General features: G+C 36.9%; 1 protein-coding gene across 18 annotated transcripts in view; it reads right to left on the bottom strand.

Moving 5' to 3' along the window:
* LOC145277807 (uncharacterized) overlaps positions 1 to 19746 on the bottom strand; it is a 262143-nt gene that overhangs the window by 90965 nt on the left and 151432 nt on the right. For all 18 annotated transcript variants that reach the window (XM_080129669.1, XM_080129671.1, XM_080129670.1 and 15 more), the window contains 2 exons: positions 17399 to 17529; positions 15224 to 15359 (listed from right to left, as the gene is read on the bottom strand). In XM_080129669.1, the coding sequence (XP_079985795.1) occupies positions 15224 to 15359; positions 17399 to 17529 (267 nt within the window). The remainder of the gene's footprint in view (positions 1 to 15223; positions 15360 to 17398; positions 17530 to 19746) is intronic.

Here is a 19746-nt window from a genome sequence, read left to right as displayed (position 1 = left end):
TATGAAATAAAACTCTTTGTTTCATTACTTACGATTTAATTTATTTAAAGAAATATTTATTTCCTATTTAAAGATTTTCAGTATATTTTATTTAACTAAAGAATTTTTCCATTATTTTTATTACATTGTTAGGTGAAGTTTCAGAATAGTTAACCCCCCTCCCCATATTAAGAATGGCTTTCAGCATGATTCTTACAATAGCGGTATCAAAAACTTTTTTTTTCCTTATTTTAAAACAAATTGTTAAAAAAAGATACAAGATCATTAAATTTTTTTTCATTAAATCGCTATTTAGGTGAAGGTTCAAAATAGTTAACCCTTCTCCCCATAACCGTTTTTTTATGCAGTAAAATACTTTGTTTCAATAATTATTGTTTAAATAAATATTTATTCCTTATTAAAAGATTTACAGTATATTTTATTTAACTGAAGAAATATCTATTGTTCATACATATATTTTCCCTTATTTTTTTACATTGTTAAGTGTAGTTTCAGAATAGTTAACCCCCTCCCCATATTAAGAATGGCTTTCAGCATGATTCTTACAATAGTGCTATCAAAGTTATTGATTTTTCTTATTTAACAAAAATTATAAAACAGATATAAGAACATTTTAAACATTTGTTTCATTAAATCGTTATTTAGGTGAAGGTTCAAAATAGTTAACCCTTCTCCCCATAACCGTTTTTTATGCAGTAAAATACTTTATTTCAATAATTATGGTTTAATTCCTTATTAAAAGATTTACAGTATATTTTATTTAATTGAAATCTATATCAATAATTCGACTTAAAAAATATTTGTGAATTTCCAAATCTTCATTGAATAAAATTCAAAATAAATAGAAAAGTCTATTGCATATGTAAAAGTTGACGGTTGCTTATTTAACTTCATTAAAAGCTATCAAAGTCAACCAAGAGCCGCTCAATATTCTGGCTTAATGGATCATTTAGCAAGGAATGAAGATGGTTATTCTGATGTACCAGTTATTCTACCATCTACATTTACAGGAAGTCCTAGGAATCTACAACAGCTTTATCAAGATGCAATGGCAGTTTTCTGTGACCTATTCATTACTCACACGTGTAATCCAAAATGTCCTGAAATATTAAACAACTTGGGGTCATCAGAACTTTCACAAAATCGATGTCAACAATGTCACACAGTTTTTAAAATTCACAGTCTGACTCCCAAGAACCTGCTGACTGACCACTATTCTCACCCCAAGCAGCTGATCAACGTCCTTGTCACCGCCTCAATCATCACCAGCACTTCCTAACAATATCAACAGCATCAGTTACGATCGCATTGACTCCTATAATTTGAACATCTGCTTCATCCAAATTAGAGGATGCTGTTCAAGTTTCGTGATAAAAAAATGTGCTGCAGTTAACTTTAATTTTCTAAGAATTAAGAAATAGTAAATGAAATTCATTGCTATATGATACTTCAAGTATATATTATTGCAAGTAAGAATTGTTAAATATTATTACCAGGAACAAAAACATTGAAAATAAATTAACTCTACTCTTACTTGTTAGGTATTTATTACCTAAGTTATCATCTCCAGAAATCATACATTTATGTAAAATACAGTTTTTTTATTTATTCATTGAATGAGTCTCATTGCAGTTTCTATTTTCATCGATTGCGCTCTCGGGCACTGCCATTGTATTCCGTAAGCGATCACACAAATCTACAATTTCTTGGTTCTGTAGCTTCTTTATGATTATATCTCTTCGGAGTGACATTGCTTGCAAAACATAGTTGTCACTAAAGTAAGGACTTTTTTCTAGAAATCTTATACCCGTCTCCATAGACTTTTCTGCATCATTCCATGATATTGCTTCATCAGAGTGTTCTTGGTTATTTACATTAGGGTCAAGAGAATGAGAGCTGTCGCTATTTTCATCACCATTACTGCCTTCAGGATATTGATCAGTAGTTTCCTCATCTTGTTGCACCCACATTTTAACATCATTTGCATTAAGTGATTTAAGAACAGCATGATTGGTCGGGAACCGTTTGGTTTCAAGAATTTTTTCTAGACCCATTGTGATGGGTTGTTTTACACTATTTTAAATATAGCAATCTGAAAAAAAAATTACAGTTAGTTTAAATTAATCATCAATAGGTAATCTACATTAATTACATAGTACCAATATTAACATTTCTGCACAATATCTGACTAAACCATGTAAACAGTTTTACTGCAAGTCCACATCAAATATGCTAATACAATTTCAATGACGAGACAGTTCAAGTTTAGAGAAAGTCCAGGTTTAGAAGAAGTCCAAATGAGAGGAAGTCCAAATTAAGTTCAAATGTAGAGGAAGTTCAAATTAAAGGAGTTTTACTATATATATAATATATATATATATATATATATATATATATAAATATATATATTTATATATATATCTTATAAATTCGTTTTTCTTTTGTGTGTATTGATATTCATATTAAAAACCCTCTTTTCTATTAGTATTTATTTGCAAAATGTGGGCCCTGTCGGTGCGGCATTAGAATACGCCGACTGCCCCCCTGCAGAGGGTAAAAGTCCCTCAATGGGGGTCCTGGATATGACCTTAAACTATATCCAGTGGTGAGGCCCCAGCTTGCGGGCTTTGGGGAGTGTGGAGCCACCCTTTAATTACCATTGCTCCCAGGTCCACTCTGACCCGGAGTGGTAGTACCTGTTAGGGTCCCAACTATGGGTTAAATAGAAACCGACGTGAAAACAACAAATATATTCTATTAAAAAAATTTTTCCTCAAAATCTTTGGATTTGGCATTAAATAATCTGAAAAGGGTTGATATGCCATAAAACAAAAACAACCAACCAAAGCAAAATGTGACACGAGGTCGTTTTTAATGTGGGGTTACAAAAAAAAGGCAAAAGGGGCACTCTGGTTGGATCCAAAAATAGTAAATGTCCCAGTATAGAGGGTTTCCCCTCCATTGACCGGGACAAATTACCTTAAGTGCAGCATCTGCAGAAAAGATACTACACTTTGATCCTGGCCCGAAGGTTATTTAGTGTTTGGCCCCGGCCCTGGCATTATCTACTGCCAGGGCCTCATTTGGGGTCCAAAGCACTTAGGCATGGAGCCGGTAAGGGGAAGTGGGGATCGAGGGTCATTCTAACTAAGAGCTAGGTGTTTGAAAAGACTTTATTGAGTTCCCTAAACTAGGACACTATCACCATAATACCTCATTCTTAACATGGAGTTTATCTACTTAAAATCTCCCCAGCGTATGTCGGCTTTACATACAATCTGAAAAAATGAATATTTACATGTTAACAAAACAAAAATTATATATACAAACAGAAAATATTTTTTTAAATAAAACTAAATGAGGGATGAGATGATGGGGAGGGGGGCAAACTAAGATACACCCAAAAAGAAAGAAAAATAAAACAACTAAACAAAATGCCTATGGGGGCGGGTTAGTAAGGGATCCTCTCAATCTGCTTCTGAATAAGGAGCGCCCACTGTCTTCCGGTCCCGAAGGTCGAAAGCAAGCAGGTCGTTCCCTAGTGGGAGTGGGGAGTGGGGGACCTAGGGACGATATTTTGAAAACAAATTAGATAGGGATGGGCGATATAGGGAATGGACGGCATCTTTCAAGATAAATATATGTATAGGGGCAACAGACCCGGGGACGAAACAGATTCAACCCCATAGACAATGTTAAGACGTGTAACCCACATCACTAACCTAGCTACAGCTAGGATCGCGAAAAACACCAACCGTTTCTCTCCAGTAAATGGCGGGTCCATGTTGTCGATGACGTATGCCAAATCAAGTAGCACCAACCGATGCGAGTCATTACCTCTCCGACATACTCCCAGAGCCTCCGAACTCTGCTGCAAAGAAAAAAGGCGTGATCTCTTGTTTCATCCTCGTCATCCACACAGCAGGGGCAAAAGGGCGCGTATTCATCCCTCTTGCAGTCCCTGGCAAGCACGCCAAAAAGTGGCAGCGCATTCCGGACAAGCCTTCATGTCAAAGAGAATTCTGAATTATTTAAAAAGCTTCTGGCTGGCGCCCAATTCCACTGAGAGAGGACCTCCTCCCTCGACATGTGCAGCTGCTCAACCAGCAGATCTTTTGCGGTGCCCACCACTAAATCCCGATATACCCTCCTCCTAGGCCGTGCAAGGTCACTGGACCCTGGCAATGCCCTAAGGGCGGCTCGGCATTCGGAGAGGAACTGCCATTCCCCCACTGGTCTTCTGCGACCTTCAGCGGCAGGGGAAGATACGAGCTGTGAAAAAGCTTGCTCCACAATTGTATCCAGTGCAATTCCTCAAGCAGTGTCCGACTCAGGAGCACCAATCTTTCGGCATATTTATGACTTAACAAGTCAGGCATTCCCAAACCCCCTCGCTGAGTTTCTATGTACAGACCTGTCTATGGACATACGGCTTTCCCCCTTTCCAAAGAAGTTTGAAAAGGAGTTGCTCCAAAGCTTTACAGTGGTCTGCAGGCAGAGGAAGTACTGACAAGTGGTAAAGGATCAACGGAAAGACATAAGTTTGACACGCCTCCCCCCGACCCTTCAGGGATAAGCCCCTGCAAATCTAAGTCCTTACTGACGACTCGACCTTCGTCTATACTTCCGACCAATTTTTGTCCAGCTGGAGTCCAGGCCCGAACCACACACCTAGAATCTTTACCAGGCCATCCGTCCAAACGAACCCACCTGGAACCGAGTTTACCCCGGTCCAGGCGCCCAACCGCAGGCCAATGGACTTGCTGCGATTGACTATGGCCCCTGTGACACTTTCATACTCAGCGACCACCTCCATCACCGCTTTAATATTGATCCTTCGCCCAACGAAAACGGTGACATCATCAGCGTACGTGGACACCCTGGCGGATTTGCCACCAGGTAGAGCTATGCCATGCAGGACTGGTCTAGCCACCTTGTCCCTTAATTTGCAAAAGAAGGGCTCCAACATCAGGACATACAACAGAGGCGACAGTGGACAACCCTGGCTCACCGACCAAGAGACCCCAAAGGACTCCAACAACCTACCATTAACTTGTACCACTACCATATGATCACGATACAGAATGGAAATCCACTTGCGGAAGTCCAGACCAAAGCTGGTGGTCTCCATAACAGATTCCAAGAAACCATGGTCGACCCTATTGAACGCTTTGGACTCATCTAAATTGATCAGCACAGCTCCTGTGTCATCTTCTAACCCCTCTATGATCGTGCGCACCAAGGGCAAGTTGTTTTGAATCGATCTCCCCTTCACAGAACAAGTCTGATCCAGTTCGACCAAGTCGCTGATAACAACCTGCAGTCGGTTTGCAAGAACGCAGGACAAAATCTTCAACTCTGTGTTTAGCAGAGTGGTGGTCCTATAATCATCTAAGTCCTCCCCACCATGCCGCCCTCTTTTCTTCAGAAGTGTGACCACTCCTTTGATTACCTGCCCAGGGATGGATCCCTGAGCAAACCAGTGGTTAAACACACCTGTCAGAAGAGAAACAAGCATGGGCGACAGCCTCAAATACAGTTCGTAGGGCAGACCATCGAGCCCTGGAGATTTGTTATGACCAACCTGCTTCAACGCAGTAATGACCTCATGCTCCATAACCATCCCATCACAGCTAGCTGCTCGGGCCGCAGTAAGGCGGAGCGAGCCGGCTAAATAGCTGCCAAACTCCTGGCCATGGAGTCCGGGTAGTTGGCCAAAGCACTCCTCCAAATGTTGCCGAAACCCATTGCAAATCTCTCGAGTCGATACGAGGGTATGTCCTTCCAGGTTTTTCACCTTCTGAATGTACCCATCTGAGTCGCGTCTTAAGGCAGCCTTACGCTCAACAGTGTCAAAGTTCACAGCTTCGTTAGAGACTCTGTTTAATCTAGCTCTAACTACATGACCTTCGTAATGCTCGCTAGCCAAGCACTGGAGGTCCCCCTTAACTACTGCTATCTCTAGGGGATCCCCACCAGCCTATCATCTAGGTGCTTTTTGGTCCATGCCCTAGTTACCGCAAGGCATTGGCTATATAGGACACAAAAGAGCGTAATGGTAGCCTTAAGTCTAACCCACCAGCTACTCCTGGTAACCGCTCCCACTAACTCCCACTGAATTAGTGTTGTCAGCTGTTCCCGGAAGTCGTTCATCTCCAGTAAGGAGGCGTTCAACTTCCAGTAGCCAGCCAACCTAGGCCTATTACCTACTTTCAAAGGGGCCATTACTAATTTATGGTCCGAATGACCTAGCCAGTGGAACGTGGGACAAGATAAGAAATCTGTCGCCTCTTCTAACTAACATCCTATCCAAGTAGGTACTTGAACAGGAGGCCTCACTTTTTTGCCACGTAACATCTCCCTCCCTAGGTGATCCAGATGGAATCTGTCAACAAGATCGCACGAGGCCATCAGGTCAGACAGGCTGCTTTCACACCTCTCCGACCCTTTATCCTCCCTAACCTTATCTATCTTGGGGTCCAGGATGGCATTCGAGTCCCCCATTATAACTACCCGCTCCGGACCTGCCGATAGGAACACCTCCACCTGCCGAAAAAAGGACACCCTCTCTCCAGCAATATTGGGCGCGTAAACAGCTGGAACTTACCGCTTTTAACAGCAACATCAACCATGACCAGCCTTCCATGAGCGTCCACGTGGACTACAGTAACCGTCACAGCTAGAGTGCGACTCACTAGCACAGAAACCTCACGACTACAGGAATTACCATATGCTGAGTAAACATCAAAGTCGTTCACCAGCACATCACAATCCCTAGTCCCAACAAAGTGGGTCTCCTGAATCGCAGCTATATCTGCCTCAAGGCCCACGAGATCCCTCAGCACACAAGCAGCCTTGCTTCAAGATCTCATGCCCCTCGCATTTAAACTAGCTAGGTTTAAGGTTGTTGCCATAATTTCCTAACAAGTAATATTCGTCGAAAATGGGTCTAAAATCCTCAGGGGTTAGAACGCCGAAGGACTGACTGATGCTGCCAGTTAACAACTCTGTTGTGAACTGACCTCCTTAGACCAGTCCCTCCATATCCAGGGGGAAGGTTATTTTGAGAGCTCTATAAAGGGACGGGTGTACATAAATGGGGACCTTCCCTTCACATTTCACTGCTATCTGCATTAATGATGGATGTTCGTCGTCTGCTATTTTATTTTTTGCCCCGGAATAGCTTGTTTTGTCTCCGCCAGCATCCTCCAGAGCGCCTTAACCCTTGCACTCTTTTTCTTCCTTAGAAAAGTTATTTGTAGTGGGGCTTCCGGGAAGTTGCTTGGTTTCTCCACCTCCTTTCTGCCTACCACTGTTAACTTCTCCAACTGCTTTAAATGCTTTCTTTGCCCTGCACTAAGGTCCGTCTACCTTTGCATAGTATCCACCTCGCACACTCTCTCGCCGGGTAGGAAAGGCCGTTTTTGCATCCTCTCAGTCAGGGACAGTTTTTCTGGGCGGGGTGATGTCCTCTTGGTCTTCTGCTTCTACAACCACTTCTTCTGCTGCTGGTGTTTCTACACCGGGTGTGTTAAAAAGGGGAGGGGCTCATCCATGGGGTCTGGTTTTCTTCTTCTTGGCTCTCTTCCCTGACTTTTTTCGTGGTAGCCACTCTCCTCCTCCTCTTCTTCAGATTCAGAGGTAAATTTTCTTTTGGTTCCGGATTTCTCCTCTCTTGTTTTTTCCACCTTCAACTTCTCCTTCTGAGCCACTGTTGCCTGCTTCCCTCCTTTTGCGACTGTGCTCCAACTCATTGGATTCTTTTTGGTTGCTTTGTTCCCCCCCCTTTCCATCTTCTCCGAGGGAACTGCTGCTGGCAAGTTCTCCATCTTCTTTTTGAGGCAAAATTTTGCCATATGCCCCAGCGCCAAACAATTCCAACAATGGGGCCTCCTCCCCTGCACAATAATTGACATCGTCCAAGATTCCCAAATCAACTGGGCTGGTATGGCGTTGAAGCCGGCTTGGTTGATTCTCATCTGAATGCGATAGTCACCTGTCATGATATTTCTTTGCCCCTGTACTGGCGTCACTCCTTCCACATCCCTGTATTGGGATAGAATAGCCCCCAGTTGCTCTTCTGTTATGCAGCTCAGGAAACCTATATGAAAACGACCGTTCGTCTTCTCTCCAGGTACTCAGGCTTACATCTTAGGCCCTTCCAGATCACATCTGTTTTTGCAAACTTTTCTGCCTCCTCAGCAGTTGGCAATAGGATGTCCCACATCGCAAAGCTCCTTCACACTGCATAGGTCGCTGGGATGTTAGTCTCTACTAGCATTGCGAGAAATTTCTTATTGAGTCCAGCGAGACCTTTGCTTTTCTCCTCGAAGGTCACTAGTGATACTGTTCTCGCTCTGATTCCTTCTAGGGTTCTTGGGAGCGACTTTATCTTATTCCCCTCTGTGAGGACTTTATACTTTTCCTCGAAAAGTTTTTTGTAATCCTCTGGGGTCTTCTGCCCCTTTGGCCCCCATCCGCACTTCACTATTATCTCTGGATCTTTGTTTTGTTGGCCTTCTTTCAACCTGGGCCATTCCTTCTTTTCCGCAGTGCCTTCTTGCAACTTGATTATCGGTTTCTCGAAGTCCAGTGACCGCCATTTTTTCAATGGTTGTCTCTTTTGCGGGCTGCTATTAGCCAATTTTGTTCCTCTTAATTCTTCTCTCCTCTTTCTTTCCTTTTCCCTGCTGGTGAAAGGGTGACTGTTGCTTGCCAGCGTTTGCAGTACTGTCCAGCCCCCTCCTCTCGACATAGTTTGCCCATGCTGTAGTCACCTCCTCTCTCGATGTGCCTACCACTGTGTCCTTGTTAACCCCGGTGGCACTTCCGCCCACGAAGGCCCAGGGGTTCAAAAAATCTTCAAGTGGGTCCACATAAGACGGGTGCTGGGTTTCTTCAAGTGCGGACGATTCCGAGGCATCTTCCTACCAGACTCCCTTGTTGATGGGGAACCACTGCATGCGGTGACCCCTGAAATTTTCGCCAACCTAGGAGAGGGTGAGCAGCTGGCATTTGATAATGAGGCGCCACTGGGTGTGGAATCTTCCATCTCAACCACGAACGAACACTGGAGCATCATTGGGTGTGGTGCCCCCCGAACCAATCACTGGGGTACCATCGGGTGTGGTACCCCCCGCCACGAACACTGGAGCACCATGATGTTCAGGAGTAGAGGCCTGCCCCCTCTAGTTGTTGGCCCAGTGCCTTTCTCCAACCCACCAATTTGGAAACTAGGGGGACCTTTGCCTAAAAAGGCACGTCAGTTTCCCCTAGTCCGGCCAGCTGCTTAAGTCAGATCCAGACAAAAACAGTTAGTGGTAACAAATAACAAAAACAATGCCCTAAGAACCACTCACCCAAAGAATGGGGTCGGTCCTTTGGACATGATTTATACTTGCATAATATTTGCGTAAAAAGTTTATAGTAAACACAAAATTGTTTCCATATATATTTATGTATACATATATATTTTTGTTTAAGAAATTTTGCCTACCAAACTCTTCCTAGAGTTTTTGGTCTACAGACATGAAACTTCATATATAAGGTATTTGAATCCATGCAAAACTTTATATTTGGGTTTTAGCCCGGAATAATTGGTGCAAAAGTGTGAAAATTTAAAAAAATCAAATTTGCCAAGTGAAGGTCGAACGCCGGCATTTCGAATGCATAACGTAGTAGCTATTGGTTCATGTTTTAATTTTTAGCCTCGCAGTAAACATGTTTTCATAGCCCAGTCATTGACGGCAGAGGCGAAATAAATCTTGAGCTGAACGTTTGGGTTTCGATTCTCCGTGGTGGCGCATGAGTCTTTTTTTTTATATACTTTTTAAATCATTACTATATATTGTATCCAATCTATCTAACTATCTATATATACACCTATACAAGTGAAAATATCTGTCTGTCTGTCTTTTCTCTATGGTAGGTAAGGAAGACTATTATACAGAAAGGCATTACTTTGCATATTCACACTTTTTAATATATACATATGCACATAACATTATGAACAGTACATAGGGCCCCAGCAAAGCCGGGCGCAACTGCTAGTCTATATATCTATAAAACTGAACGTGTGTGTGTGTGTTCATTTCCCTACGCAATAACTCTGTCAATATTCAGTCTACAGACTCGAAATTTGATATACCGGGTGCTGAGATTTGGGAAAATCTTTGTAATCCATTTTCGGCCAGAAATTTGATTATTAAGGGATCAAAGTTCAACGATTTGACCTTTAAGAACTCTACCAAACTCCTCCGACAATTTTAAGTCTAAACACTTGAAATTTTATATATAGGTTCCTTGGACATGGATCTAACTTAATAACTTGATTTAGGCCGAAAACATTAAATGTTAAGGGGTCATAATAGGGGTCAAATTTTAAAAAATTGACCGTTTTTTTTTTGTTTTTTGTTTTTTTGCTACACATACACTTCCAAACACCTGGGCAACGACGGGCTGAAATACTAGTATATACATAAAAGTGAACGTGCCCGTGTGTGTGTCTGTGTGGGTGTATTTCCCTACGCAATAACTCTATCAATTGTCAGTCTACAGGCTCGAAATTTGATATACAGAGTACTGAGATTTGTGAAAATCTTAGTGATCGGTTTTCGGACAGACATTTGACTGTTAAGGGGTCAAAATTCAACGATTTGACCTTTAAGAACTCTACCAAACTACCCCGCCAATTTTGGGTCTAAACACTTAAAATTTTAGATATAGATTCCTTGGACATGGATCTAACTTAATAACTTGATTTGAGCCCAAACAATGAATCTTAAGGGGTCATAATAGAGGTCAAATTTTTAAAAATTGAGCGCTTTTTTTTTTTTTTTTTGCTCAACATACACCTCCAAACACCCGGGCAACGCCGGGCTTAAATGCTAGTATATATATATATATATATATATATATATATATATATATATATATATATATATATATATATATATATATATAATATGTAATATATAATATAATTATATTATATAATAAATATGTAATATATAATATAATACAAACCTACCTAATTTTATACAAATAGAAATATGTAAATATTAACACAGATAAGGATGGGATAGGTATGATGATCCCTGACATTCTGAATCTAATTCCAACATTAAAAACAAAAACTACAACATAATTATTGTGACTGGAAGAATTATTCAAGTATTCCAAAAAGATGGCATGATGAAATATAGAAGGAATATGTGCAAAATGGACCGTAGAATTTTAAGTTTTGACAAAGGTTTGTATTGATAGATTATTGCGACTCCGTTTATGTCATGCATCTCAATACTGCTGTGGACGAGTTTGCTCTCTCTTCACTCAATGACGTAATTAAATCAGGTCTCGATTTTGCTGGGTTTACATCAATTTCAAAACCAGTCAGAGATAATGGCCGTTGATATTGCTTTTCAAGTTGGAAAACTTTTTATATGGGAAGCCACTTGTTCGGACTGTTTCATACTGTCACGAATTGCAGAATCTGCTGTTAATCTTGGCATCGCATTTCACTTCACTGAAATCAGATAAAACGATAAATACAGCTCACCAATTGGCCATTTCATTTTTCGGAATATCTTCATCGAAACGTCAGTGGTCCTTGGTTCGAATCCTTCAAAATTCATACGGAACATTGGATACATGATAGCCACTTGTAAAAACGAATCCTGAGAAACCACTTGGATGTTCCAGTGTTTTTTCCTCGTTTTTATTTGAAGCTACGCCATATCCAGAATGACGTCATCCCACAATGTCTAAGTCTTAATGAAGAAAACAAAAGACTTTGCCATTGTTAAACTGTTTGATGTCTAGGACGTTTATTTATTTATTTTTTTTCACAAAAAAAGAACTACTTACTAATATTCTGTAGCTAAACTGTCGCCAATCTTTTAATGTTTATGAACCACTAAAAGTATAATTTTAAATTTGTTGGGCCGTTAATATGAATGCTGAAAAATAAAATAGTATTTTGCGTAAACTGAAGTTACATTAATTGCTCATTTCTTTCTTCGTTACTTCATGTAACTTCATTCTGATATAACAAGAATAAAAAAGCATTGGAAATGCAAAAGGATATAGGGATGGTATGCCAAAAAGTATACAAACAAGATAGCTATGAATGGCTAGGCACATGGAAATAGAATTGCATCCAAAGTATAGCCCTATAGCTTTTCTCCAATCTTCATTCCGTGCCATCATTACGGTTGTAAAAAGCTATAGGGCTATACTTTGGATGCAATTCTATTTCCATGTGCCTAGCCATTCATAGCTATCTTGTTTGTATACTTTTTAGCATACCATCCCTATATCCTTTTGCATTTCCAATGCTTTTTTATTCTTGTTAATTAGTATTTTTACTTACAGTCTTATTTTTAAACTTACATTCATGATAGTATTGTCTTTTTTAGGAGGCGGCTCATTGCCGCCTCCATTAGTAGCAGGTCGCTTCCTGCTGGGTTTTAGGTCTTTGGGTTTTGGGCCTTAGGAGTTGCCTCTTGGTCCTCCATCGGTTCTATATTACATAGAGAGTGCTACCGCCTCTCTGATAAAACAGTTAGAGTATTATAAAGTTCTAAAATGTTCATACCTTCACTATTAAATTTTTCTTGGTTCATTCTTTGGCGTTTTGGAAAAGATTTGGCAGTTTTTGATATTTATATTTATAATAGTTTGTGCATGAGGCAGTTTTTTTCCCCTTGGGATCCCTGTTATACCGTGCTTTTGAGTCAGCACGTGAGGCAGCCTTCTTTTTTTCTGGTTCTTTGTTATAAAGAGCACGTGAGGCAGCCTTCTTTTTTTTCTGGTTCTTTGTTATAAAGAGCACGTGAGGCAGTTTTTTCCCCTCGAGATCCCTGTTATACCGTGCTTTTGAGTCATCACGTGAGGCAGCCTTCTTTGCCTCAGGATTTGCATGATACTTAATTTTTATTATTTCAGCATTTTTCTGATAGTATTCTTTTTTATCTCAGATAATACCTTGACTTTGTTTTTTTCATAGTCTATATTTCTCTGAGCTTTTTTACTACGTGCTGACTTTGGCATTTTTTATTAAATGTAAACATATAACACTTATGTGTATCTTACTATAATATCACTTATCTTATAGCAAGACAACTCTCGTAGAATTGAGATACTGCCCCGTCACCAATAGTTAAAGTGTGGAACGGTGTATACACCAATAGTGTAGTTGTTATCTTTATATGAAGTCCTAATCAGTGACAGTGTGAGGTTACTTGGTTAATTTATTGTAGTTTATTTTAGAAAACTTACTTGTTTTTATTAGTAGATTGTGTATAGTAGCCACAATATCTAGTTATTTTTGTGGCTAGGGCTTGGATTTTGATTCTTTTTGGTCAGCTTCCAGTGAGTTCTTAGAAGATGACTTTCTTGCAGTTTCTTTTGCGGTTAATTTAACTTATTTCCTTTGGCGTTTGGTGAGTTCTTAGAAGAACTGGTCTGATCTACTTTTCTTAACGAGCGAAGAGATTCAGCTGCATTTAACAATGGTTGCTATAGTGTATTTTTGCGCCTGAGAATTTCAAGTTTTCTCCTTATTTTTCAATAGTTTGACAGTAGTCATGTGTCTTTCTGCCAAGAGCGACAGACGTAAGTGTTAGCCGTGATCGTCTAGAGGTTAGGACCCCATGTTGTGGCCGTGCTAACCTAGGTTCGAATCCTGGTCACAGCATTGACATTTTGTACATATTTTACAGTCCAAAATCTGAAGAATTATTTGTTTTTATAATATTGTTTTTTGACGTCGTACTTGCTGATAGGTTACTCTTATAACAATTTTGATCAACTGAGATAAAGATTTTGTGGTTTCATTAACGCTGGTGGGTTACTGTTTAAAGAAAAAAACCTTAACGTTCACCTCAAATATTCAGCGTCCAAGAAATATAGGCCACTGGCAAACTGGAACGTCTGTGAGCATCCGGTGTATTATTTGGAGCTGTCCCTTTTGAGAGAAGTTCCGTGTTCGAAATGGTCTGTCTACATTGGGTATATAGTGTTTAAAACTTGTTATTACACGTAATCTTATTTAATTATGGAGTTAGCTAAAAAAGCGATGGGTCACTGCACTTCTCCGTGTAAAGAGCAGTCGATTGATGCTTGAACTGTTGTCAGAGACCGTTCGTACACCGAGATACATCGTCTCAAAAGAAAGAAGAAAGCAGAAGAAGAAAGAAGAAAGAAGAAAGAAGAACAATTGGCCATTTTTGTACCTTTTTTTTTTTTTTTTGCTCTCTTTTGACATTTTAACCGACGTTCTGGCACTCGCTGGATTCGTAAGACGCTTCTCTGTAAGAATATGTGCTTTTTGAAACTTATAAGTTGATTTTAGTTGAGATTTGGATAGTTTTGTTTTGTAGGCGTATATAGGCGTGTACGGGCCATCCCTATATAGAGAGTGCTACCGCCTCTCTGATTAGAAACCGTATTGTTGGGGATTATCTTCCTTTTCTAGAACTCTTTAGTTTTTAGATAAACTATAAATAGTTATGCATCTTGTATCTATAATTATATTTAAGCTGACGTAATCAACGTTTGTTTCCCTAAAGCCTTTTTCTTAATTTAATCACACAAAATTCATTATAAATTATTACGTAGTTTGAGGATAGAGTTATATTGTAACAAATCAACTTAAAATTCTTCTAATTAGTTACAATTTACACTTAATTTTCCAAGTGTTCTATCTCTTATAAAATGTCTGTCTATCACTCTTGCCCTCTCTTATTGTATGTTGTTGTATATCCTGCTCTTGTTTTATACTATGTATATGACTCTTGTTTCCATCTCTCTCTCTCTCTCTCTCTCTCTCTCTCTCTCTCTCTCTCTCTCTCTCTCTCTCTCTCTCTCTCTCTCTCTCTCTCTCAAGCAGAACAACAGTCAAGATTGGAATATGTATTATTAAAAAAGTAAATATCTCCACAAGTAGTTAAACTATTTAACCTGTAGCTGAAGAATGGCGCAGAGAAAAAAGAAAATAAAGATAAAAGGGGATATAGCGAGCAGAAAGAGACTAATTTTGAATTTTCATTGATTCAAACGATTAATGCGAGCTCAATATGTGACTCAGTAGGTTACATTTTTTTCTATAAATTGAATAAACCTTATCAATTATTATCATTAGAAGTTCTATTTCCAGAGATAAAATGCCACACAAAAACAAGATATGAAAGTAAATAGTAGCATACTCTGGAGAGATACTTACTTTCAGTTTTATACACATCATTCGCCCATTTTCCACCACAGTTTTGACGAGAATTTCCAGTACAAATCATATTACATCTGTTTGATATACCATAAATATCATAATCACCATTACCACAAAAACACTGTTTTCTATACTACAATAAAAAAAAAAAAAACAAATATCATACATGTATATACCATTTGAACTTTTTAGATATTTTAAGGTATAAAAACATTAATTCTATTATTTATTTATCGAAATGTAGCTATAATTTGCACTATATAAGAAGGGCGAGTCAAAGATTAGATGTTAGTATCAAACAACACCTGTACACAAATATATAAAAGTAATCATCATTCATACAACAGCCAGATCAAAGAAATAGTCTTTGAGTTATTAATGTTTTCATTGCGTAACTTTGGCAATACTTCATAAGATGTGGAGAAGTAAAGTCCAGATAAAACTTTGGTGCATTCTTATGTATCAGTAACAAATAGAACTCTTTTTCTTGTGCGTCAGTGCGTCCCCTGACTGTGCGATATGGCACATACTGACCAATCAGAGGCATAGCGCAAGGACCTTCCTTACCCCCTAAGAAACTCTTACTGCTTCCGTTCCGGACGAGAAAAACTCTCTCTTTCCAGCCAGACGCCAAAGAGAGCGGACCTGTTTCCTCACTCTCCCTCTCTGCCTACACCGGTATCGACGATTCCCACTTGGGAATAACTACCAAGCAAAGGCAGACAAGTTTTATCCGAGTTATATCTTTTTGGCATCTTACCCTGACTCGCTTCAATAAACCTTTTAAGTTTTATGAAGTTGTTTGTTCGTTTATTCAGTAGCTTGTGTTGAAATAATTATTTTATTAGGGAGTGCCCGAAAAGCACTAACTCAACTCCCTAAACTTATGTTGTTATGTGGCAGCATGCAGTTTCACGATTGGTTTATGCTTTTGTTTTATGATAATATCACCTAAATAAATGGAGTAATATTATCAACAGCATTTTAAATTCTAGAAGTATTTCGATGCATAAGTGATAAATATTCAGATTGTAGTAACAGCAGCGATTACTAACGACCACAGCAGCAACAGCAGCAGAAGCAACATGGCTACAACGACCTATCATTAAAATTTAGAATCTGTGTTTAATTTCTAAGCTCGGTGTTGATTGATGCAAGCCTTTACGTTTTTTATGGCTTGCCCAATCCAGAGGCCATCTTTCGGGCGAACTGAAGAGTACACAACAAGAGATGATAAAAGGGAGTGCTCGCTAGATTCTTTCTTTTTTCTTGGCCAGAACAAGGCATATATAATAACTCGACGTCATTCGAACCAACCCACAAATTTCTCTCTTAAAATGCAACAGATTCCCTCTCTCCTAAGTTGTCTAGCCCTAAGGTTCAATAAGAAGCTCTAAGGATCCAACATAGTTATGACAACCGCATACAAATGTGGACTTAATATAGTGCACACATACACATAACTACCTACACACGGTCTGACTGCAGCACCTGAGTGCAAATAAATATTCTCATATGAACTCTTTTCTTTTCCTTACAAACAGGATATTTATCCGTATATGAACTCTTCTTTCACCACTAACTAGACATTTATTTACCAGCATGTGGACTTTCTACCTTTTTGTCTCAAATGAAATGGTAGAACAGGTTTCTGACTATTGTCTGTGGTTTACGTGTCTATAAATCTAGGTCTGGAAGTTGTCAGACATGGTTATTTTTCTCTTTACGTAAAGACTTATTCGTTTACTAACATTTTTCTCTTTTATTTCTTTTTATTTACATGTTAAAAGAGGACAACTTTATAAATTGTATTAAATATTAGAAATGAACTTCGTTCTATTTTTATAAGATTTTTTTGATAAATAGAAATTTTTAAAGATAACCATGTCTGACAAGTTATAGACATTTTGACCAAAGATAATAGTCAGAAACCTGTTCTACCATTTCACTTCGGACTTTCATTCACATAATTCACAGAATTTTGTTAAGTGACATATTATTTTGAACTGAATAAAACCTTAAATATATGAAGCCATTTTAGTTATGATAGTAAATATAAATCAAGGAAAATATTTATTGGTTCAACATGTAAAATAGATGAATCCGCTCATTTTAATCAATAAGTTATGTCTTTTACAGATGATATTAATAAAATGATAGAAAATTACGAACTTGTAGAGCAGCATACTTGTATCCATTGTCTGCACAATATCCCTTACACCAATCAACAGTCATATACATGGAAGAAGTAGAAATGCTATTCAAAGCTCTATCTTCCTCGTCTGCAAAACAACCCACGTAATCTGAAAAGGGAAAAGATAATTTGGTCGTTTTTAAGGGAATGATATTTTGAATTGAAAGCCATGTTTAATTTCAGAGGATATTTTTTACAGATAAAGTAGAGTTGTATTAAATTTTGTCTTCAATTAATTGATTTATACCTTTCTTTCAATTAATTGATTTATACCTTTCTTTCAATTAATTGATTTATACCTTTCTTTCAATTAATTAATTTATACCTTTCTTTCAATTAATTAACTTATACCTTTCTTTTAATTAATTGATTTATACCTTTCTTTCAATTAATTAATTTATACCTTTCTTTCAATTAATTAATTTATACCTTTCTTTCAATTAATTAATTTATACCTTTCTTTCAATTAATTAATTTATAACTTTCTTTCAATTAATTAATTTATACCTTTCTTTCAATTAATTAATTTATACCTTTCTTTCAATTAATTAATTTATACCTTTCTTTCAATTAATTAATTTATACCTTTCTTTCAATTAATTGATTTATACCTTTCTTTTAATTAATTGATTTATACCTTTCTTTCAATTAATTAATTTATACCTTTCTTTCAATTAATTAATTTATACCTTTCTTTCAATTAATTGCTTTATACCTTTCTTTCAATTAATTAATTTATACCTTTCTTTCAATTAAGTATTTTATACATTTCTTTCAATTAATTAATTTATATCTTTCTTTCAATTAATTAATTTATACCTTTCTTTCAATTTATTTTATACCTTTCTTTCAATTAATTAATTTATATCTTTCTTTCAATTAATTGATTTATACCTTTCTTTCAATTAATTGATTCATACCTTTCTTTCAATTAATTGATTTATACCTTTCTTTCAATTAATTGATTTATACCTTTCTTTCAATTAATTGATTTATACCTTTCTTTCAATTAATTGATTCATACTTTTCTTTCAAGTAATTGATTTATACCTTTCTTTCAATTAATTGATTTATACCTTTCTTTCAATTAATTGATTCATACCTTTCTTTCAATTAATTGATTTATACCTTTCTTTCAATTAATTGATTTATACCTTTCTTTCAATTAATTGATTTATACCTTTCTTTCAATTAATTGATTCATACTTTTCTTTCAATTAATTGATTTATACCTTTCTTTCAATTAATTGATTTATACCTTTCTTTCAATTAATTGATTTATACCTTTCTTTTAATTAATTGATTTATACCTTTCTTTCAATTAATTGATTCATACTTTTCTTTCAATTAATTGATTCATACCTTTCTTTCAATTAATTGATTCATACTTTTCTTTCAATTAATTGATTTATACCTTTCTTTCAATTAATTGATTTATACCTTTCTTTCAATTAATTGATTCATACCTTTCTTTCAATTAATTGATTTATACCTTTCTTTCAATTAATTGATTTATACCTTTCTTTCAATTAATTGATTTATACCTTTCTTTCAATTAATTGATTCATACTTTTCTTTCAATTAATTGATTTATACCTTTCTTTCAATTAATTGATTCATACCTTTCTTTCAATTAATTGATTTATACCTTTGTTTCAATTAATTGATTTATACCTTTCTTTCAATTAATTAATTTATACCTTTCTTTCAATTAATTAATTTATATCTTTCTTTCAATTAATTGATTTATACCTTTCTTTCAATTAATTAATTTATACCTTTCTTTCAATTAATTAATTTATATCTTTCTTTCAATTAATTGATTTATACCTTTCTTTCAATTAATTGATTTATACCTTTCTTTCAATTAACTGATTTATACCTTTCTTTCAATTAATTGATTTATACCTTTGTTTCAATTAATTGATTCATATTTTTCTTTCAATTAATTGATTTATACCTTTCTTTCAATTAATTAATTTATACCTTTCTTTCAATTAATTGATGTTTTACCTTTCTTTCAATCAATTAATTTATAACCTTTCTTACATATTATAAAAATGTGCAAATGGAGTAGAGTCGTTGTATTATTTGGTGTGTTCAATTATACGCTTCTTAAATATTATTATGTTCAACATATTTGATTGTCACACAAACACAAAAAGTACCATTCCATACGTAATAGAAAAAAACGCTATAAATATCGACCTATCCCGATTATTTTGTTCCTGTTGATCGTCTAAAAATGAATATTACAAAAATAATGCGATCATATTTTGTTCGATGCCCACTGGAAAAAAGAGATATCATGTATGTCTTGTGGGGT

This window comes from Euprymna scolopes, chromosome 6 (assembly GCF_053919585.1).
Source record: "Euprymna scolopes isolate OS-2025 chromosome 6, ASM5391958v1, whole genome shotgun sequence".
Taxonomy (NCBI): domain Eukaryota; kingdom Metazoa; phylum Mollusca; class Cephalopoda; order Sepiida; family Sepiolidae; genus Euprymna; species Euprymna scolopes.
Note: the sequence above shows the minus strand (reverse complement) of the source record. Positions and strands in the feature narration are given on the sequence as shown.